The sequence below is a fragment of the Phalangium opilio genome, unplaced genomic scaffold (assembly GCF_054372755.1).
Source record: "Phalangium opilio isolate 3A_F unplaced genomic scaffold, DU_Popi_V2 ptg000003l_1, whole genome shotgun sequence".
Taxonomy (NCBI): domain Eukaryota; kingdom Metazoa; phylum Arthropoda; class Arachnida; order Opiliones; family Phalangiidae; genus Phalangium; species Phalangium opilio.
Window position 1 is genome coordinate 3,828,782 of NW_028324145.1, and position 21,742 is coordinate 3,850,523.

The 21,742-nt window shown below is 37.5% G+C and overlaps 3 protein-coding genes across 9 annotated transcripts in view; 1 reads left to right on the forward strand and 2 right to left on the reverse strand.

Annotated features, from left to right (window-relative positions):
* Nucleotides 1–21,742, forward strand: part of LOC149717149 (uncharacterized) — a 371,656-nt gene that overhangs the window by 330,175 nt on the left and 19,739 nt on the right. The gene's annotated exons all lie outside the window — the stretch shown is intronic.
* On the reverse strand, nucleotides 6,743–9,279 carry LOC149717166 (uncharacterized). Of its 2 annotated transcripts, none has more exons than XM_089835853.1 (2): nucleotides 7,952–9,279; nucleotides 6,743–7,858 (listed from the first exon to the last, which is right to left on the reverse strand). In XM_089835853.1, the coding sequence occupies exons 1-2, from the start codon at nucleotides 7,966–7,968 to the stop codon at nucleotides 6,988–6,990; spliced, it is 888 nt and encodes a 295-aa protein (XP_089691979.1). In that variant the 5' UTR covers nucleotides 7,969–9,279; the 3' UTR covers nucleotides 6,743–6,987. The 2 variants fall into 2 exon arrangements, with proteins under 2 accessions (XP_089691979.1, XP_089691984.1); XM_089835858.1 differs by having other exon boundaries at nucleotides 7,948–9,277.
* On the reverse strand, nucleotides 12,777–21,070 carry LOC149717167 (uncharacterized). Its single transcript, XM_089835869.1, has 3 exons — nucleotides 20,339–21,070; nucleotides 18,577–19,073; nucleotides 12,777–13,425 (listed from the first exon to the last, which is right to left on the reverse strand). The coding sequence occupies exons 1-3, from the start codon at nucleotides 20,661–20,663 to the stop codon at nucleotides 13,195–13,197; spliced, it is 1,053 nt and encodes a 350-aa protein (XP_089691995.1). The 5' UTR covers nucleotides 20,664–21,070; the 3' UTR covers nucleotides 12,777–13,194.

A 21,742-nucleotide genomic window follows, 5' to 3' on the forward strand; every position in this document is an offset into this window, starting at 1 on the left:
TCAGGCAGCGTGATGACATCTGGTTGGTCATACTCTTTAATCGCAGCGACACACTCAAATCGATCCATGAGATCATGTAGGGTCTGATTTTCCTGGTCTGTTAAGTCATCGAGGGTAAGGATGCAGGAATGCGACGAGGTAGGAGGGTTGTCACCGGCAGGACGGAAAGAATCAGGAACAAAGGGGTATGCAACCCCAGACGTCACCTTAGACCCCTCAAGTCCATCCCCTTGGGCTGAAAGGACATTTCTATGGTCGGGTATACAAATAAACGGAAATATAGATTAGAATGGTGGAATGTTATTACATCATACAATTACACCTTAACTAAATATACCATCACTTACTGTACGTACTTGAAAATTATTAACTTATTCGCTATTTCACAGAGTAGCCCGTCTAAAATAACGAAGTTCCTCACACTAACCCCAATCAAACCCCACATCCAATAACCCCTCATGAAATTCTACACACTAAAAACCATACCCATAAATTACTAATAAATTATTAAGTGAATTCTCTAAATATAAGTGTAAAGGGATGGGTATACATTGTTAAGAGTATACTTACAATTTAACTGAGTCCATTTCTTTGGGTTAACACGTGAATTTCGTTAGTCGAGGTAGAAAGTTTGAAGAGTCGTAAATGACTTCTTCCTTTGACCTACCACGTCTTATAAACCATCCGTTTTATCTTAGGTTTCAATTATAATCGAATAAATGCACGTGGGGAGAGGGATTGATTTATTCGCAATATTTGTTGTGTTTCGGAAATAAGATTTACATCTTGCGAAAAACGTTTTCAATCAACTTAACCACACTATTGTTTACTAGACATGATTAGAAGAAGAAGAACATTTCCATTCTTTTTATCTGATGTTTAATCATGCGCGCGGGAAGAGGGTTTGATTTCTTCGCAATATCTGTTTGTTGCGTTTCGGAAATAAGATTAACATCTTCCGATATTTGTGTGCTGTTTAGGGGAAACATATATTTATGTTCAAAAATTCACTATTTCTGTTCAAAGTTTCACTATTTCTTGTCAAAGTTTCACTATTTCTGTTCTATGTTTCACTATTTTTGTTCAATGTTACACTATTTCTGTTCAAAGTTTCACTATTTCTGTTTAAAGTTTCACTATTTCTGTTCAAAGTTTCACTATTTCTGTTCAAAGTTTCACTATTTTTGTTCAATGTTTCACTATTTCTGTTCCATGTTTCACTATTTATGTTCAAAGTTTCACTATTTATGTTTAAAGTTTCACTATTTATGTTCAAAGTTTCCCCCAATTTCTGTTCAATTTCTCCCTTTTTCTGTTCAAACGTCCCCATTTCTGTTCAGACATTTCTGCGTGGGAAGAGGGATTGACATCCTCGCAATATCGGTCTGTTGGAAATAAGATTAACATCTTTCGAAATTTGTGTGGTGTTTAGGGGAAATATTTACTTACGCGTCGAAAGAAATTGTAAAATGTTTTTCTTTTACATCAATACGAAATATCTGTCTTTCTAAACTAATTTGTTCATTCAGCGTTGATGGTAAATATGGAGATAAGATTTAAAATAGGCCTACAAATAATTAAAAATTAGCTTAAAATAATAATTAATTCAATTCTCAGAAACATATATACTAGCAGCAAAGGTACCCGGCGTTGCACGTGAGCCCATAAGTCCGTCGGGGCGATTTAATTACTTTTGCCGAAATTCTACATCGCTTTACTAATTTCTATGGTTTTGAAATCGAATTTCAAAGTTCCATAACTAAAATTCTAATGTGATATAAATGTGTTGAATACCTTATTAGCTAATAATGTATGAATTCCTAGAATATAAACGTCTTACTCCTAACCGGGATACATTAATTTATAATTTTAAATTACTTTAGTATTGTGAGATTTAGAACTCTTGATAAATTCCTAATCCTACTGCAAAAGTTTATATCGAAAACGATTTTTCAAGGTGAAAGATACGTAGTGTAAAATGGATGATTTCAAAGTTCAGACTAAATACAAGAAAATCAATGAAACACCATCTCCTCATTAACATTAATTTATGTTTTGATATTATTGCAGTTTGGTTTCTAATATGTTTATAGGTATTTACGTAATAGAGAACGTTTTCAAGTGACTGAATTTCGATAAAGTTTTGTTCACAAGAAACTAAAAAAGCGGTTGAAAGTGTCATGAAATGTCTATAATTCAATTAAAAGTATCGGCAAAACACTAAAATTGGTTAAAGTTTCGCTAAATGTTTAGTAAACGTTTCGTTATTCGACTTAAATATATCCGATATTGTTAATATATGACTATTATAAAACAGATAATGAAGTTGAATGGCGAAAAAGTGGTCGAAAGTGTTGTTAATCTACTAAAATTCGGATGAAACTGATGTGAAATGAAAGAATTCAATTGAAAGCGAACTAATACGACTAAGAAAGTGGATCAAAGTTTTGTTAAACTACTAAAATGTGGTTCAAATCACATTCAAAGGAACTAAAAAGCAGTTGAACGTTCATGAAATGACAAAAGTACAATTGTAAGTAATGTGTTTAATATTTATATAAATTTTGTAAGAATATAAATACTTCTCGCGGATCTCAACAGTGTGTGAATGTTGATCACACGAATGTTAACAGTAATTGGTTCATTAACGCAACAAATGTGGATGATTACCAAGAAATAAACCCATTTGATTTCAATCGTGATTTAATACTATCATAACCAAAACCTCGGTACATCACGACGTTTCGAGGAGACCATTAGACACGTAATACTAGTCAAAACTCATTGGTGAGCAATTAACAATTGCTAATCTTGTTTGCAATATAAACCAGGGCTTTGAACGTAGAATTTATCCCAGTTTGTTTATTTTATCAGTAAAGATCTTCTCAAGACACACTTTCTTATCAGTTCGATAAATGGAAATTTTATTGATGATAAATTATAAAGTGCAACGCCTAATAATTCCGCATCTCTTTTATCAGTATCATCGTCTTTTCGATCTTACGTTGAAATTTCAAAATATCATTTAACCACTTTGGAACAGAAAAACTCCAATGCAAAAACAGATGGACACGCGTATTTTCAATAGAATATGATTTACCACAGACATTGGATGGAAGTGTCAGGGCTACCAATCTCATGACCGGGGGAGGGCCGCCACGCGTGTATCCGCCACGCGTGTATTTCTGTTTTCCCCGGCGCGTGTTTTATTAGGCGGCCCCCTCCCGGTCATGAGATTGGTAGCCCTGACACTTCCATCCAATGTCTGTGGTAAATCATATTCTATTGAAAATACGCGTGTCCATCTGTTTTTGCATTGGAGTTTTTCTGTTCCAAAGTGGTTAAATGATATTTTGAAATTTCAACGTAAGATCGAAAAGACGATGATACTGATAAAAGAGATGCGGAATTATTAGGCGTTGCACTTTATAATTTATCATCAATAAAATTTCCATTTATCGAACTGATAAGAAAGTGTGTCTTGAGAAGATCTTTACTGATAAAATAAACAAACTGGGATAAATTCTACGTTCAAAGCCCTGGTTTATATTGCAAACAAGATTAGCAATTGTTAATTGCTCACCAATGAGTTTTGACTAGTATTACGTGTCTAATGGTCTCCTCGAAACGTCGTGATGTACCGAGGTTTTGGTTATGATAGTATTAAATCACGATTGAAATCAAATGGGTTTATTTCTTGGTAATCATCCACATTTGTTGCGTTAATGAACCAATTACTGTTAACATTCGTGTGATCAACATTCACACACTGTTGAGATCCGCGAGAAGTATTTATATTCTTACAAAATTTATATAAATATTAAACACATTACTTACAATTGTACTTTTGTCATTTCATGAACGTTCAACTGCTTTTTAGTTCCTTTGAATGTGATTTGAACCACATTTTAGTAGTTTAACAAAACTTTGATCCACTTTCTTAGTCGTATTAGTTCGCTTTCAATTGAATTCTTTCATTTCACATCAGTTTCATCCGAATTTTAGTAGATTAACAACACTTTCGACCACTTTTTCGCCATTCAACTTCATTATCTGTTTTATAATAGTCATATATTAACAATATCGGATATATTTAAGTCGAATAACGAAACGTTTACTAAACATTTAGCGAAACTTTAACCAATTTTAGTGTTTTGCCGATACTTTTAATTGAATTATAGACATTTCATGACACTTTCAACCGCTTTTTTAGTTTCTTGTGAACAAAACTTTATCGAAATTCAGTCACTTGAAAACGTTCTCTATTACGTAAATACCTATAAACATATTAGAAACCAAACTGCAATAATATCAAAACATAAATTAATGTTAATGAGGAGATGGTGTTTCATTGATTTTCTTGTATTTAGTCTGAACTTTGAAATCATCCATTTTACACTACGTATCTTTCACCTTGAAAAATCGTTTTCGATATAAACTTTTGCAGTAGGATTAGGAATTTATCAAGAGTTCTAAATCTCACAATACTAAAGTAATTTAAAATTATAAATTAATGTATCCCGGTTAGGAGTAAGACGTTTATATTCTAGGAATTCATACATTATTAGCTAATAAGGTATTCAACACATTTATATCACATTAGAATTTTAGTTATGGAACTTTGAAATTCGATTTCAAAACCATAGAAATTAGTAAAGCGATGTAGAATTTCGGCAAAAGTAATTAAATCGCCCCGACGGACTTATGGGCTCACGTGCAACGCCGGGTACCTTTGCTGCTAGTATATATGTTTCTGAGAATTGAATTAATTATTATTTTAAGCTAATTTTTAATTATTTGTAGGCCTATTTTAAATCTTATCTCCATATTTACCATCAACGCTGAATGAACAAATTAGTTTAGAAAGACAGATATTTCGTATTGATGTAAAAGAAAAACATTTTACAATTTCTTTCGACGCGTAAGTAAATATTTCCCCTAAACACCACACAAATTTCGAAAGATGTTAATCTTATTTCCAACAGACCGATATTGCGAGGATGTCAATCCCTCTTCCCACGCAGAAATGTCTGAACAGAAATGGGGACGTTTGAACAGAAAAAGGGAGAAATTGAACAGAAATTGGGGGAAACTTTGAACATAAATAGTGAAACTTTAAACATAAATAGTGAAACTTTGAACATAAATAGTGAAACATGGAACAGAAATAGTGAAACATTGAACAAAAATAGTGAAACTTTGAACAGAAATAGTGAAACTTTGAACAGAAATAGTGAAACTTTGAACAGAAATAGTGAAACTTTAAACAGAAATAGTGAAACTTTGAACAGAAATAGTGTAACATTGAACAAAAATAGTGAAACATAGAACAGAAATAGTGAAACTTTGACAAGAAATAGTGAAACTTTGAACAGAAATAGTGAATTTTTGAACATAAATATATGTTTCCCCTAAACAGCACACAAATATCGGAAGATGTTAATCTTATTTCCGAAACGCAACAAACAGATATTGCGAAGAAATCAAACCCTCTTCCCGCGCGCATGATTAAACATCAGATAAAAAGAATGGAAATGTTCTTCTTCTTCTAATCATGTCTAGTAAACAATAGTGTGGTTAAGTTGATTGAAAACGTTTTTCGCAAGATGTAAATCTTATTTCCGAAACACAACAAATATTGCGAATAAATCAATCCCTCTCCCCACGTGCATTTATTCGATTATAATTGAAACCTAAGATAAAACGGATGGTTTATAAGACGTGGTAGGTCAAAGGAAGAAGTCATTTACGACTCTTCAAACTTTCTACCTCGACTAACGAAATTCACGTGTTAACCCAAAGAAATGGACTCAGTTAAATTGTAAGTATACTCTTAACAATGTATACCCATCCCTTTACACTTATATTTAGAGAATTCACTTAATAATTTATTAGTAATTTATGGGTATGGTTTTTAGTGTGTAGAATTTCATGAGGGGTTATTGGATGTGGGGTTTGATTGGGGTTAGTGTGAGGAACTTCGTTATTTTAGACGGGCTACTCTGTGAAATAGCGAATAAGTTAATAATTTTCAAGTACGTACAGTAAGTGATGGTATATTTAGTTAAGGTGTAATTGTATGATGTAATAACATTCCACCATTCTAATCTATATTTCCGTTTATTTGTATACCCGACCATAGAAATGTCCTTTCAGCCCAAGGGGATGGACTTGAGGGGTCTAAGGTGACGTCTGGGGTTGCATACCCCTTTGTTCCTGATTCTTTCCGTCCTGCCGGTGACAACCCTCCTACCTCGTCGCATTCCTGCATCCTTACCCTCGATGACTTAACAGACCAGGAAAATCAGACCCTACATGATCTCATGGATCGATTTGAGTGTGTCGCTGCGATTAAAGAGTATGACCAACCAGATGTCATCACGCTGCCTGACACACCGCCTCCGAAAGTTTCTTGTTACATCTGCGATAAATGGTTTGACGACCTTGATGTTTTGAACATCCACATGCTTGAGCATTTCCCAGATTCCGACGAGATGGATGATTTAACAAGCCAAGAATACCGTGATGTACAAGATTTCATGGACCGTGAGATGGGTACGTGTGAATAATACTCCCGGGTTTCATTGTATTTTAGTGATGTCAGATGTACTTATTATTGATATATATCGTTTGATATGTGAATTAATGCTGAAAATTAAATAAATGGCCAAAATTTAAGGTTTTAAAATGGGCTTAAAATATTAATTATATTAAACCTACGTAAAATAATTAGAAACCCATATCATTCAACCATTTTCTTTTTATTCGAGATTCTACAAATATTATTTAGCATTTAACACTATGCTTCGCCTACAAAATGTCGAACTTACAAACGTTTTATTAATTAAAGAAAGTCTGCGAAATACTTATTCGCGAAATTATTATTCGCGCTTTAACATCGTTTAAACTATTAATTTCACAGCATTTTCAAACACGTTTTATTGAAACACTATACTCCCTCGCTTAACCGATCGGGGGTAATCATAGTTAAAGAAAGTCTGCGAAATACTTATTCGCGAAATAATTATTCGCGTCATTGGATCTCATGTGATAATGAACTTCGTGAAACATTAAACTGTGAGTGTTATCACACAGACACTTGGCTAACCTGCAAATCTGCAGGGCCTTGAATATATAATGCGTAGCTAGGTCGTTTTCATCACTATAATTTTTCCTTACGGTTTTGTTAGTTTTGTATACCATAAACATACACATATGAAGAGCTAAGTTCAGAACTCTCAAGTACTGATATGGACAATGAAATTCGTATCCACCGTAATAAAAGGTGCGAAATTTACATTCCCCCTCATTGCGGGGGTGACAACTCCCTAAATGGCAAATATTTGGGTTTGGCATTCCGTACATTTTGTGTGGTGTGAGGTGTACGGGAAATTCGAGGATAGTATCTCCCGCAAATTCTTCCAATTTGAATTGATGGGTCTTCTTATTTATGATACATGGAAACTGTCTAGCATACATGTCAATTAATGACCCTGCGGGTAATTGTACTGTAGAAGTTAGTAATCTGTACATCGCTAAGTGTTTCAAACCAAAATTTATATTAGGGCCATTAACGTATTGCCATATATAACCTTCACCATCGTCTACATTATAGACTTCATTCGGTATGGGGTTTATTAGTAAATCCCCCGTTTCGGGATCTGCAGTCCTTTCGGATTTTCCGTAATCTTTATCCCATCCGATAGCACCAAATTTTTCAATTCGTCTTAAGTTGTTTCGTCTAACGGCGGCTTCTAAAGTAATGGGTGAATTCATTCTACCATCCTCACTACAGCAGATAGGACAGGAAGGCGTGTCCGGCGTATTGTCAGTTTCGGAGAACGCTTTTGATCCGTCCCTGATGGAGAAAAAATTAACCGAATACTCTAATTATAAGTCTGGATACAAATGGACATGCAAGGGTTAACTATATTGTTAAGAACATACTTACAATTTAACTGAGTCCATTTCTAAGTGATGACACGTGGATATCGTTAGCTGGGGTGAAAAGCTTGAAGAGTCGTAAAATGACTTATCTTTTAAACTACCGCGTCTTTTATAGGATCTTATCGCGAGACGATAACCCAAGATATGATGGGTGTATTTTCTCAATCAACGACGTAACGGGAATTTACCGTGACGCTCTGAACCCGGGTATTTACCATGGTATCCTCAAACACGTTGACGAACGACGATATGACACTTAATCTCTAAGCCTAACATATATAATTTCCCCCTCCCACCACGTTGTCGAAAGTTAACGTGACGTAGAAAGCCTCGAGTCGCGTGTAAGACAAGGGTTAGCGAAAAGTTCAATTTTCAACTCCAATATCGGGGATAATATGTATTCGTATTTACACTTTAATTGCATTCTAAACCATTGCAGGTTACGAAATTCATGGTTCACCCTGTCCTCTTGAGGAATCACGTACACCGTCGTATCCGAAAACCGAACACTCTTTTTTCCGTTCATATTCCCCGCCTACTTCGTTAAAAATGTTAAGCCTAACATAGTGTATTCCAATAATATATTTTAGGTCAAACACATTGTATTGTACGTCTCTGTTTTGGCTTACGTTAATGATACGCTATTTGAAGCAGGTGTAGGGATACTATTTAAGATAACGGTTCCAGCGCCGTATTTAAGAAATTCGAGCCAATATACCTAGATATTTTTAGACAGATAAGTGTAACGTATTGATTTGAAAATAAGAAGACGCCATTGAAAACGAAAAATTCCCCACACTTATTTACCCCCATTGGTCGCGTATTTTTCCATACGTATTTCCCCGCCACATTGTCAAAGTCAATAAGGCGCCCACAAATATCTGGCGCCATAATTGAATTCTAGTTTCAGGAGAAGTTGTGGAAATATGGCGCTTAGTCTTAAGCCTAACATATGTTTTCCCTTATCAAAGTCAATAAGGATAAGGCGCGCATTGAATATCTGGCGTCAAAGGGGAGATTGAAGCGACTTCAGTGATAACGGCGTCAACAGCGGCAACGGCGCCAACTTGGTGTCAAGCTTTCCCCTGGTTTTCCACGCCGAAATTGAAAATTTCCACGCCATTCACAAAGTCAACATGGTGTCAAGCTTTCCCCTGGTTTTCCCCGCCAAAAAATCTGGCGTGAGGACGCCATCTTGGTGTCAGGCGCCAATTCGGTGTCAGGCGCCAACTGTACCAACAGTACCATCTGGCGTGAGGACGCCATCTTGGTGTCAGGCGCCAATTCGGTGTCAGTCGCCAACTGTACCAACAGTACCATCTGGCGTGAGGACGCCATCTTGGTGTCAGGCGCCAATTTGGGTGTCAGGTGCCAAGAGGGTGTCAGGCGTCAACGGGGTGTCAGGCGTCAACAGGGTGTCAGGCGCCAACTGGGTGTCAGGTGTCAACAGGGTGTCAGGTGTCAACAGGGTGTCACTGGCGCGAAAGACTCTTTTGTATACTACTATTAGCTGGTTCCCTATATCCTATAGACGAAAATTATGACTTTTGGGTTTCGATTTGGCTCCATCTTTAAAAATGGCGGCCCGAAATCGAACAAAAATTTCCCGACGGGCTGACGGTCAAAGCCGGACATGTGCCTTTTGCTACTTGTTCAAGTATAAGAATCGGAAAAGGACTACGATTAATGTTAACATTATTTTCACGTTCTCATTCTGGCGATATCCGATGAATTCTGGGCACTGTGATCTTTTTCACAATGTGTATAGCTTTAAACGAATCATGTTATCCTTCTTGTACATGACTACATAAGTAAAACGGATTCGGATCCTTCAGCTTGCTAGGGGAAGATGTTTTGTTCGTTGGGCAACATACCCAAATACGATTAGCTCCTAATCAATTGACAAAAAGTGTCTTTGGGGAAATGATGGCATCCTTTTTTTGGCGGGAAATAAAAAACTAGGCATCCCTGTATGGCGGGAAGTGGCCCTGCGATATAAGGGATTATCCAACAAGCCCTCCGGGATGGGGGCAAGCGCTTCAGTTCACAGCCAAAAAAGGACTTTAATTCGCCGCAGCTGCGGTTAAACACGACTCGGCTTATTACCAATTGTATATCCCGTGTTCTTTGAAGTGAAGCTACTGATAGAAAAGGCGGGAAGATGCTTTAACAGTGTACCAGTTTCAATTTGATAACCAAGTCCATATAACTTTTGTCCTTTCTGATCTACTGACTACTTTTGTTGGACACGAAACTTTAACCGTTCACCAGTTGAATATTAGCAAGAAGTGTTCAAATCAGGGCTTGAATCCAAACTTTGATGACAAGTACTACAATTCACGCAAAGGCAAAATAAAAAACCAATAATATCTAGAAAATCCCGGAGGGCTGGGTTTCTTGGAACCCTGGTTCAAGTTAATTTTTTCTTCCTAAAATCAATTTAAAATTTATATCTTAAAGGCTACGTTATACTTTGGGATCTCGACCTGAACTGCAACTTTGATTCGTCATATCTCTTAGCCATGAACCAATCACTACAGAGAAATCCCTTGAGAATGTCCTCTACCCAATGACAATAAATGCATGATTACATGATCTCACAGTCATTTTGAATAAAAAATAATTAAATGACTGACCCCTGAACCCCAAATTACGAAATTTGAAATGTGATAGCTTCCTGTGAAATCCGTCCACAAACTGTCATCTAGCCAGTGATACGTTGTTTAGCTACATCAAGAAGTGATTTACTATAAGATGGCATAACAAAGCGTCCGGTGCTCAAGTCATAGTCGAAAATCCCCCATCATGGGTCGGGGGGGGGGGGGTTGGAAACGGATGCGGGATATATAATATTTTATCTTACTCTGTTTTCCACCTTCTCTTTTACTTTTTCGCTAAGCCTTTGTTTGATTTTTGGTATACTAACGAAATCATAAGTATAGTACACTTGATTCGATTTAGAAATAATTATAGAACGAACGATTTTCACGTAGAGACACATTCAAAATCCATCAAGTTAGGTTCAAAACCTTTAACCAACTTTTTAATGGCAATTTAAAACAACTGTCGTAACATTTCAGCACCGCGAGCAGCCTCCATTTTCTGTTTACTTTGCTGGAGGTTTTTTCTCTCTAGTCGAAAACTCGGAATACGTCATTCGCGTCTGTATGACCTATCCCCATACGGGATCCAATGGGAAAGTGCAGAGCAATGACGGACATGAAAGGGGTGGGGCTTACTTGTCCACTACCACTAACACCGGCGTAAGAGTAGAAGCCTAAAATTTCGCTACTTATGCCTTCTTATAGTAAATCACTTCTTGTTTATATCAATTCACTCTCAAGATAATTTAACGTGGAATGATAACTTCACGTTTATTTACTTCCATTTTTATTCATTGAGCCATTAGAAAACCTTCCTGGGTTTTACATTTTTTGATGTCTTAGTCATTCTTATACTGTATTGGATAGGGTCCTCTCGTTTAAAAATTTGTACGAAGTCTTTAGCTCCCGGTTAGTTATATTCTACGGAATCGAATGTATAAGCAGATCAATGTCACGAGCATAGGGTTCAATCGACGCCGCGGATTACCGTGTCCCAACAAGCCTATTGTCATCAGATTAATATGTTGATGAGTTCGCTTCATGCCCGCACGCAGACCGGGGGAAAAGGTTTTCATGGATGGATTACCTTCTCGCTGTTGGCCATTTTGGGTAACGAAATCTCATGGACCCCCTTCGTTTTGGGAAACCATGTCTGAAATAAATATTTCCCACACTTCAAGACGATGGTCCAAGACTAAAAATACACCAATATCAGTGCTTTTTTCATCTTGTAAGCTAATTTTTAGCAGCTGTGTTGTAATCCTTGAAGATTTGCGCTAATATGTAGTTCCCGTTACGTTATACAATAATTTAGTGTCTCAGAGTGTTCCACGTAATTTGCAACGTCGTTAATTGAGCGTAGTTCCAACGATTACAGCGTACAATATTACAAAACGTGAAAAAATAAAAGATAACTTGAAAAATGAATTTGCTGAAGTGTCAAAACAGTCAGATATAAAATTTTTCATAATGAAACATCGATTATTTGGAAAAATTACTTTTCTTCGTGTTTCTTCACCAAAGCACCATTTGCCTAAAATATTTTTCAACATTATTTACACCATGTTTACACTCAACTTTAGCTCTCAATTGTAGTTCTTGGAAGATAATGGACTGTGGGGATCTTTAAAGGACATTAGTGTTTAATTTCAACACTAATTGATAATAGTTGGAACTAAAAAAATTGAGCTGAACGAGTTACATTTTGCTATTTGAGCAGATAAACTGAATTAGTGACTGGCTAAGGACCAAAAGCAAGAATCCATTTAGAATCTTAGCCCCTTACAACTCAGTAAGTAAATATTCTTAGTAACATCACTTGTAAATAATTATATCAAATTATATAATTACTAACCTCTGATGACACGAAGGAATTCTTTCCGAACGTATGTATAGTCAAGAACCGATATCTAGTTTACTAGGGAGAAGTTATAAATTCGCCACATTTCTAGCTTTATCTCCAGTCCAAACGTAGGTCCGGAGTTAAATTACAACCAGTATCTCATTGGTTCTTGAAAACGTATTTTCCGACTGAGGAGAGGCGAAATAGCCCGACCTCATTTTTCGTCCCCCCTTGTATTTTGAAAGGGGGACTGGGACTGTGGCGCACGAGTACTTAGGCATCTTATGTCTTCTCCCTAGTAAACTAGACATCAGTTCTTGGTATAGTAATGGTTGGTATTGGTGGGTTGTGTTAAACTTATGTAAATTAAATAAAGAAACGCATTGACTGTATATATACAAATAATTTAATAACAAACATAGTATACATAGATAATTAGTTATAATGACATATAAATAGGTATTTGTTTATAATTTATTATTATTTATGAAAACATCATAAAAATGATGTCGAAATAAGCTCGTTTGAATTTGTAGTGGATATGGGATGAACATCTACCCTAGTGTTTTTGAAATAATTTAGACGATATGCTAATTACCAAAAAAAAATTAATAGTAAAAAGATCACGTAAGTCCATCAAGTCTACTCTTAAATCGGTTCATTTAATTGCATTTCAAGTTTATAAGGGGTTCAAATAATCTTTTGAACTGTTTAACTACTTTCCGCTTGTAACGAAGGTGCTCAAAGACTATAGTACTGTAGGGATTTTTGACTCTTCCAATCCACTGAAAGATTACATTATTAAACGTTCAAAGGTGACGTAGATCCCCTTCTATTATCCAATTGGTGGGCGCCATTTGATGTCGTCATAATTCTTGTAGAGTTGAGCGGTTTGCTGTGATTGGCTGATTGTCGCGTATGTTGCACTATGACCCCTCTCTGTTGGGCCTGCGCCAACCTTTGAAGCCTTTGTCGCTCGTTGAATTCGCGTTGTTGTTTCCTTTGTTTGGCTCTTCGGTTTTTGAACCAGACCTGCCAAAGAAACAAGTGTTGAGAACGATCTTTTAGATCTATTTTAATTAAAATGAAAATGAGATTTTGGGTTTTGTGGGCAGCTATATACGCGGCTAAACTTCTTTCTAAAGACCCCGTTGCTTCTCGAGAGTCGTGACACGCGCCGGTTCGAGTGTTGGAACCCGTAAATTCGGATCTATTGTAAGCGGACACGATGCTCCTAGAGGAGGTACTCGAGAGTCAGGTGGCCGTGAAGTCAAGATTCTGAAGATCTTTAGAAAATACCACCATACACAAGAAATATAGCATAAGTTTATAGTACATAAGTTTGACTGATTTATCTTATATATTTTGAGAAAGTTGTTTGTTTGTTTGTTTGTATAGTTCCGAATTTGACCAAACTGCGTGTTTGATATCATTAAGGCTCATTAGAAGTTGTTTGGTTGAGTTCTTCTCAAACCTGGGACGGAAACGAAACCCAAGGAATTAAGTTTGTAAAGATTGTACTATTAATTCTATACCCGTAACATTTTAGTTTTATGATTAAACCCTAATTACGCATCGTTTTATTGAATTTAGAAGTTGTAATAGCAACATCATACATAGATATTTCGTAAAAGTAGACCCAAAGACTATTTAAGTGATTCGATGGAGTGGACCACCAAAAGCCCCATAGTGTTTTATGGGAAATTTACTTATAATCTGTGAATTTAACATTTAACATTACGGAATAGTGTCAGGTCATATCTACCCCTGTAGAATTTAATGTTTAGTGTCTACATAGATAAGAAACTTATCCCGAATTAACAGTCTCCGTGCAGCTCAGCTTTTGTGCAAGTGCACTTGTTCGAGTGTAATTGCACGCGAGGCGAAGATTCGGTACTCGGCGAGTAGTGTGACGCCGTCTTTAAAAATCTCATTACTTTTCTCGTGTGGTAATGAACAATGCTTCGAGAGGGTAGTGCGGGGGAACGATTCGCTCGTTAACAAAGAAACGAAAAGAATGACGTCATGTTTAAATAGAGTAAAAATAATGTAAGGCTTCATGGCGACTAATTCTCTATCTCAGCCGCGATTTTTGCAAAAATCTCGAAGCCTTATTATGAAGATACGCTTGGCTATATTAGCCCGCAGACTGATGCAGGGTTCAACATTGCGATCGTATAGGACCACCCCTAAAATCACCACCCATTATATTACACCAAGCACATGCTATTATTTTACAAATAAAGTAGGTAGATGATGAAAGAGGCGGTTCAACTTTGATGTCAGGCAAGGAAGGACAACAACATCTTTAGCTTTAAACGCATCCATGGGTTATTCGTCATCGTGCAGATAAGTTTTCAATCAAGACCATATGTTTTGATTACGTTATCAATTTTGAAGGCGAATATGACTGTTGAATTATTTATATTTATAATGCTTTGACAGGACAATAGTCATTACTGGTTAAATTTTCAAGCACTAAGAGCGGACTATATTAATGTACTAAAAGCATAGATTTTAAAGACGATTTTCAAGTATACTAAGAGCGGACGATTTTGAAGCGGGCGATTTTAAAGTACTAAGAGCGGGAGATTTTAAAGTACTAAGAGCGGGCGATTTTAAAGTACTAAGAGCGGACGATTTTGAAGTACTAAGAGCGGACGATTTTGAAGTACTAAGAGCGGACGATTTTGAAGTACTAAGAGCGGACGATTTTGAAGTACTAAGAGCGGACGATTTTAAAGTACTAAGAGCGGACGATTTTAAAGTACTAAGAGCAGACGAGTGGACGATTTTAAATTACTAAGAGCGGACGATTTTAAGGTACTAAGAGCCGCAGAGTGGACGATTTTAAATTACTAAGAGCGGACGATTTTAAATTACTAAGAGCGGACGATTTTAAGGTACTAAGAGCCACAGAGTGGACGATTTTAAATTACTTAGAGCGGACGATTTTAAGGTACTATAGCCGCAGAGTGGAAGATTTTAAATTACTTAGAGCGGACGATTTTAAGGTACTATAGCCGCAGAGTGGAAGATTTTAAATTACTAAAAGCGGACGATTTTAAAGTACTAAGAGCAGACTATTTTAATGTACTAAGAGCACTGGATTTAAATGTAGAGTCTGTGCTTGTTGCCATTTTTTGTGCACCCAACCTCCTTTTGTCGAAAAACCTTGTCGAAGACTTAAAAAGTACCGTCCATAACCCGATTAATATTTTTACTCGCCGACTCTCAAGCTGGATTTCCACTCGGTCGAAAATCTCAGCACATATGACTTCAAACAAAAGGACTTCGCTGGATTGGTAACTTTGAAGCCCTGTCTAACGTCTTTGGATCCACGTAGCGCATATTCCATCTTAACCTTAAATCAAGCAGACAATACTGCGTCCCCCTTTTGAAAATGGTCATTTTGCAATGCAGCCATTTTCCCGATGAAACACGTTGAAAAACTGTTATCATTGGTGGAGCTCAATGAGTTACACCGAACCATACCGAAAAAAGTGTGGAACAGAGATTATGTTCTACCAGGGATAGATTTAATTTCAGAAGTAGGAATGGAGAACAGAGTAATCTGAGCGCGCGTCAAAGTTCCGGACCCCCTACCACGGGACGGAAGGGTATGAAAGAATAGGCGGGTCATAGCGACAGAGGTAAAAAGGAATTACGTATTTTTCGCCGTCCACGTCAGCAACGTCATCAAAACGTAGTTTAAGTGAGCCAATAAGATAATTTAAACTTTTCGTTACGTGTTGGCGGGAGGGGCTCTATTCTGGGCTATGAGTCGGACTTAAATACTAACCGTTCTCTATTCCTACTTATAAAATTAAATCTATCCCTAGTTCTACGGAATCCAAATTCCGTCGTGGTGTGTTTTCGATCGAGTGGGAATCAAGCTTTAACTGTTTTTTGACCAATTTCGTCCCCCCTCATTGGACTTTTTTGAAATGACCGTCGTCGTTGCGTTTCGTATCGAATTTCCTTGGAAAAGGGAATAGCCGAATTAAGAGGATTTTGACGGGGCTTTTATCGAACAACTACTTCTCAGTCCATAGTCGACGTAATCAGCGTCAAACGCCATTGGCGCGCGCGCCCGCCATATAGAGAAAAGCCATGGTTTTCCTTCGCTGCTACCTTCTGTCTTTGTCAGCTATGTTCCACGTTTTTAAACGGCTTCCCGATTAGTAACAGCATAAGTAAAATAATTCTTTCCAAGTTAGCTATGGACCAGTTTGGCTTGTATTTTCCCGCAATAGACCTTTTCAAAGTAAGAAAGGGGGTTGGGAACTCTCAGTATCGGGACGTGCAAGCGCGTGCAAGTGAGTTGATACATTGCAGTCTCTGTGCACTCTCATGATACAAAAAGACTACAGCGCAGGCGCCAAAAAGCGACATGAAAGGCAAAGTTTTACCCCCGTGTCTATTCCTCTTAGTTACATCGAAATCGACCCCTTTCTTCCACTTTGGGAGTTTTAGGCTCGCGGTGTAGAAAACTATAGTTAACACCTAACTATAGTTACTCCTCCCTGCAGCTTAGATGAGATGTTTGGTTATTTATGGTAGCAGTGTACTGTTCTTGGGTGTGGGATGTTTGGAATCGGATTTCTCTGGCACACTCTTTACGCTAATAGGATTGCAAGGGAGCTGACCAAATCCGTTTTATGTTTTGTAACGTAAAACAACACGATTTTTTTTCTTACGGATCTTTTCCCTTGTTCTTACGTATGGATTATTTTTCTTTACATCTGATCTGAGCCGAAAGCTTCAAATGACAAAGTACTTTAAGTTAATCTTCCTTCAATGCTCCAGGCGCCATTTTACTCCCTGGTTCCATTGGTTAAAGCGGAGGGATAGCAATCCCCTTCATACTAAACCTTAAAATCTTTATTTTCTTCTAATAATTAAATCTGTTTTTCCCAAAGTTTTTTACAATGCAACACGTCATTTGCCCGATTTCGAATATATGACGCGTCTTCCCACGTGATTTGATTTTGAATTTCAGAGAACTGTACGATCAAAATGTTGGTGAAAAGTATGGTTTTATAGCCTGAGTTAAACAAGGTTCCTATATCCTATTGTGTAACCATTTTCTCAACGTATTTAGGCGGATTTTGTGTTATTTAATTAGAACTTAAATATGAACATTGTGGTAGAACCAATGAAGGAAAGAAATAAATTAGCAGTAGAAAAAAAATCATAAAAGGGGAGAGCCTTGCCCGTCATGACGTTTTGCTTACTTTTCTGGCGACCATTTTTAAATGCTATACATAAAGCTAATAGAAATCATTATGTATCTATCCATTTTCTCAACTCAACGTATATATGTAGGCGAGCTAATTATTATGTATGACGAATTTTACCTCGCGAATAATCGCGTTTTATCTTTACCCGACTTGGCGTTGCTAACAACCTATGAAATCACAGTTAGAAAGACGTCAGAATTATGACGCATGACGGATTGTAAGTTCTCAAGCCCGGCCCATAAAACCCTCATAGAGAGGCCAATAAATGACTAAAAACTACCACGTGGTATAAAAAATTTTCAGTAATATCGAGAAGTGATATCTAGTTTATAGGGAGTATCTATAAATTGGTTCTTAAAAACTCACGTCGGGGCGACGCGAATGACGAAAATTACGTATTTTCCGACTGTGGAGAGGCGAAATATCCCGGCTTCCTTTTAAGTTCCCCCTTGTATTTTGAAAGGGGGACTGGGACTATGGCGTGCGAATACTTAGGGATCTTATACTTTCCGCCTAGTAAACTAGATATCCCTACTTGGTAATATATTAGGTTGATAGCTATGAATCATATTTACGCTTTTGACTCGACATTTAATGGTACAGCGTTTGGGAAACACTAAATTAATCGAAATTGGAATTTTACCAGGCCTCCCCCCCTCGAATCTTACGAGGATGTTTGAATAGGAAGAAGACAGTGATTAAACCGGATATTGGAAATAGCCTATTGTCTTCTACTACGAACTTTCTCGTGACTTCACACCCTCCTATCTCTTACCACGATCTTGGCCACCATATTGGAAGTCGTCAGCTCAAGCCATACAATTTAGACTACCAATATTGACGTCACATTCCCGTAGCTCCTCCCCTCCCAGTACCACTATATAGGGCAACGGGCTAGAGACGGACTATGGGGTTTTATTTTAATGAATTGAAAGCTTACCTCAACTCTTTCTTCCCTAAGGTCAACCCTCATGGCGAGTTCCTCCCGCAGTAGTATATCCGGATATTGCGTGCGTTCAAAAGCGGCTTCTAATTGTTCCAATTGCTCCTCGCTGAAGATGGTGCGATGTCTCCTTTTCCTTCTTCCTTGGAAAGGTAGAAGATGACTAGCGAAAGGGTGACCCAAGGCGGGATAACCCAAATGGGAAGCTGGAACTCCGTAGGGACCCATGGGAAAGGCGCCAGATCGAAAATCTTGGTAGAAATGTTGCACGGAAGCGGCCATAGCTCCTTGATGGAATAAACTCGATGGGTAATGGTGATGTTGATGTTGGCTTCCCGTACCGAACCTAGGATGATTTTGCGCCTGGTGCGTGTGCGATAGGCTTGCCGCCGTGATAAGGTTAGAGTGCGCTTGTATGGGTGCTGTCGGTGTGCCATTATGACTCAGAACTGATGTGGTAGTGCCTGGGTGCGATGTCGCCGAACCACCAAATCCTAAATAATGATGAAATATGTTAGTTTAAAGGAAAGGATCACGGTTCTACACATTATCCCTTGAAAGAACGACCTTTTTCTAAATAGGGAAAATATTAAAAAAATTAATGATCTCTTATTGCAAAATGATTAGCATTTAATTACTCTTTAAAAGCTGAGTATTGTCTCGCCATGTTTAGAGGTGTACTCGCATTCATGATTCAACCAATCATGTTGGGGTAAGGCTGGGGTTCTGGCTAGCAGACGCCTCTAAACATGGTCAGGCAGTAGTCAGCGTTTCTAAGACTAATTAAATGCTTATTATTTTGCAATAAAGAAATCTGTTTTTTTTTAATATTTTCCCTTCATAGCATATAAATCATTTGTCTTTGGTAGTTTGGCGTGTATAATTATTTACGATGAAATTTGTCATCAGATTACAAATTAATTTATTTCGTTTTTAAAAGCAATGTCAAGGAATCTGCAAGGGGATAATCACTCTCACGTTCGTTGTACACCGATTACGAATTACTAGCAATAGTTTTAACATTGTCGATCGAGGGCAGGGGTTTTAATGATTACGCGAAATCCCTTTTAGTACAGTCAAAGGTGCAGCGTGTACACCGCGATTATGTTGGGTGGTTGGCCTCTCGGGAATCTATTACTGAGATTATAAAATCTTGCGATAGTTACCGAAACTAGGTCATTAATCACAAAGTATCAATTCCTTCAGTATTTCATGGGCATCATAACACTTTCCTATTATTTGTGACGTCATTAATAACTCTTCAGAAAGTTGTTTTTTTGGTTTGTTTCTTAGTTTATGCACAGTCACAATTCGTTAATTTCCTAATTTTACCAAAAACTGCATGATTGGTATCAGTAACACTAGGGGAAGGTTTATTAGATGTGGTTCAGTTAAGTTCTTCTCAAGGTTGGGATGACAGCGAACCCCTAATCATTAAGCCTGTTCTAGACACGTAATATTTTAGCTTTTTGATTAACCCCCAATTAAGCATCCTTTTATTGAGATTGAAAGTTGTGCAAAAGGTTAGTTTCTAAAAAACAACATTGTGCAGGGGTCCAAAGACTATTTAGTGTTTAGTGTCTACATACATCCCTCTTCATACTTCTTCAAAACACCCGGGCAATGCCGGGTTTACCTTAACTACTTCCTTACATTTTTAGCGATTAACCAACCATGCATAAATTTTCAAAAACACGTAAAATGACTAAAACCTTTATACTCGTTTGCAATAATTATTCTTCCATAAAAATGAACTCACCAAAATGCGTTGACAACATGTGCTGTTGAACATTCCGCGTTAAGGGACTCAAAGCGGCCCCATTAACAGGCATCCAAGTAGTTGTCCCCAATAGACTTGTCCTCTGTCCATCCGAATTCCCCGTCGTCACCACTTTGCCAATTTGCACAGCGGACGATGTCCGTTTCCGGTCCTCATCTGACCCCAAGGATAAAATACTTTCGATGGAGAAATTACCGGCACGATTTCCACGTTCACTTGAATTTCCCATAGTTTTAGATTTAACTGGACCAATCCGTGAGTCCCTTAAATTTTCCACCAAAATCCTGGTTCCTAACACGGACATTTCGCGAAGAATTGTGACTCAAATTGCCACTGAGAAACTCAATTTAACTTGACAAGTTTATGAAAATGAAAATAGTACGATCGAGTTATCAGTTTTCTCCGAAATTATTCAACTACTCTTTTGATTAATTACATGTACTTCTTTATCAAAAGATCAAGATTTAAATAATTTTGACAAACAACACGATTATTCTTGACAAGCACTCGCCTGTCACGCGTCATGATTCAACTTGTACCACCGTGCACCACCTCCAGCACCTTTCGTTTTTAAACTCAAACTAAATCACAGTGTCCCTACGTTTATGGGTGTCCGTGTGTCCCGTTGTAAGACTTCCAAAGTTTGGTTCCAGCTTTGGAAACTTAATTCAACCCCCGGTTTTTTCTAACCCCCCTCCGGGAGATGGGGGGTATGTATTTGCAGGTTTTGTGTACTATATTATTTTATTATAGGAAGAAGGCTTAGGCGTTTTGCAAGGCTTACTTTGGAAGCCGATTTATTTGGTCTGCAAACCGATTATAGACCTGCGATTGAGTTGTTATGGGTGGAGCTATAGCTTTACTGTATTTTTACATCACCAATGTGTGTGGGACATACGACAAACTCGTCCAGGGGGGTGGGGGTTTCAGATGCAACGATATAGAGGAATAAATAAAGGACCAGTGGCAAGAAGACAGAAGAATAGTGTATAGAAACTAGTTTTACTGGAGTTACGTGATTTTTTTTATCAATCATTTGGGAACTTACAAAGAACCCCATGTTTTATATTAGCAGTTCTGTTGCCTGCTTTTAAAAGTCATGAATTCTTTATTTAACTTGGAAACAACGGCATTTAAGCTGTTTAATCTGCGGACTTCAATCTTAGGGAGTTTTTGTTCATTTGCGGATTCAATTTCTGGCCAATTCACGACCTTAATGGGCAAAATAATTAATTGCCTTTTCTATGTAAAAAGGGGTAGGCAACTCTCAGTATCATGACATTCAAGGGGATTGATACATTGCCATCTCTGCGCACTCTCATTACACAAAAAGACTACAGCGCAGGCGCCAAAAAGCAAGGTAGAAGGCAAAGCTTTACCCCC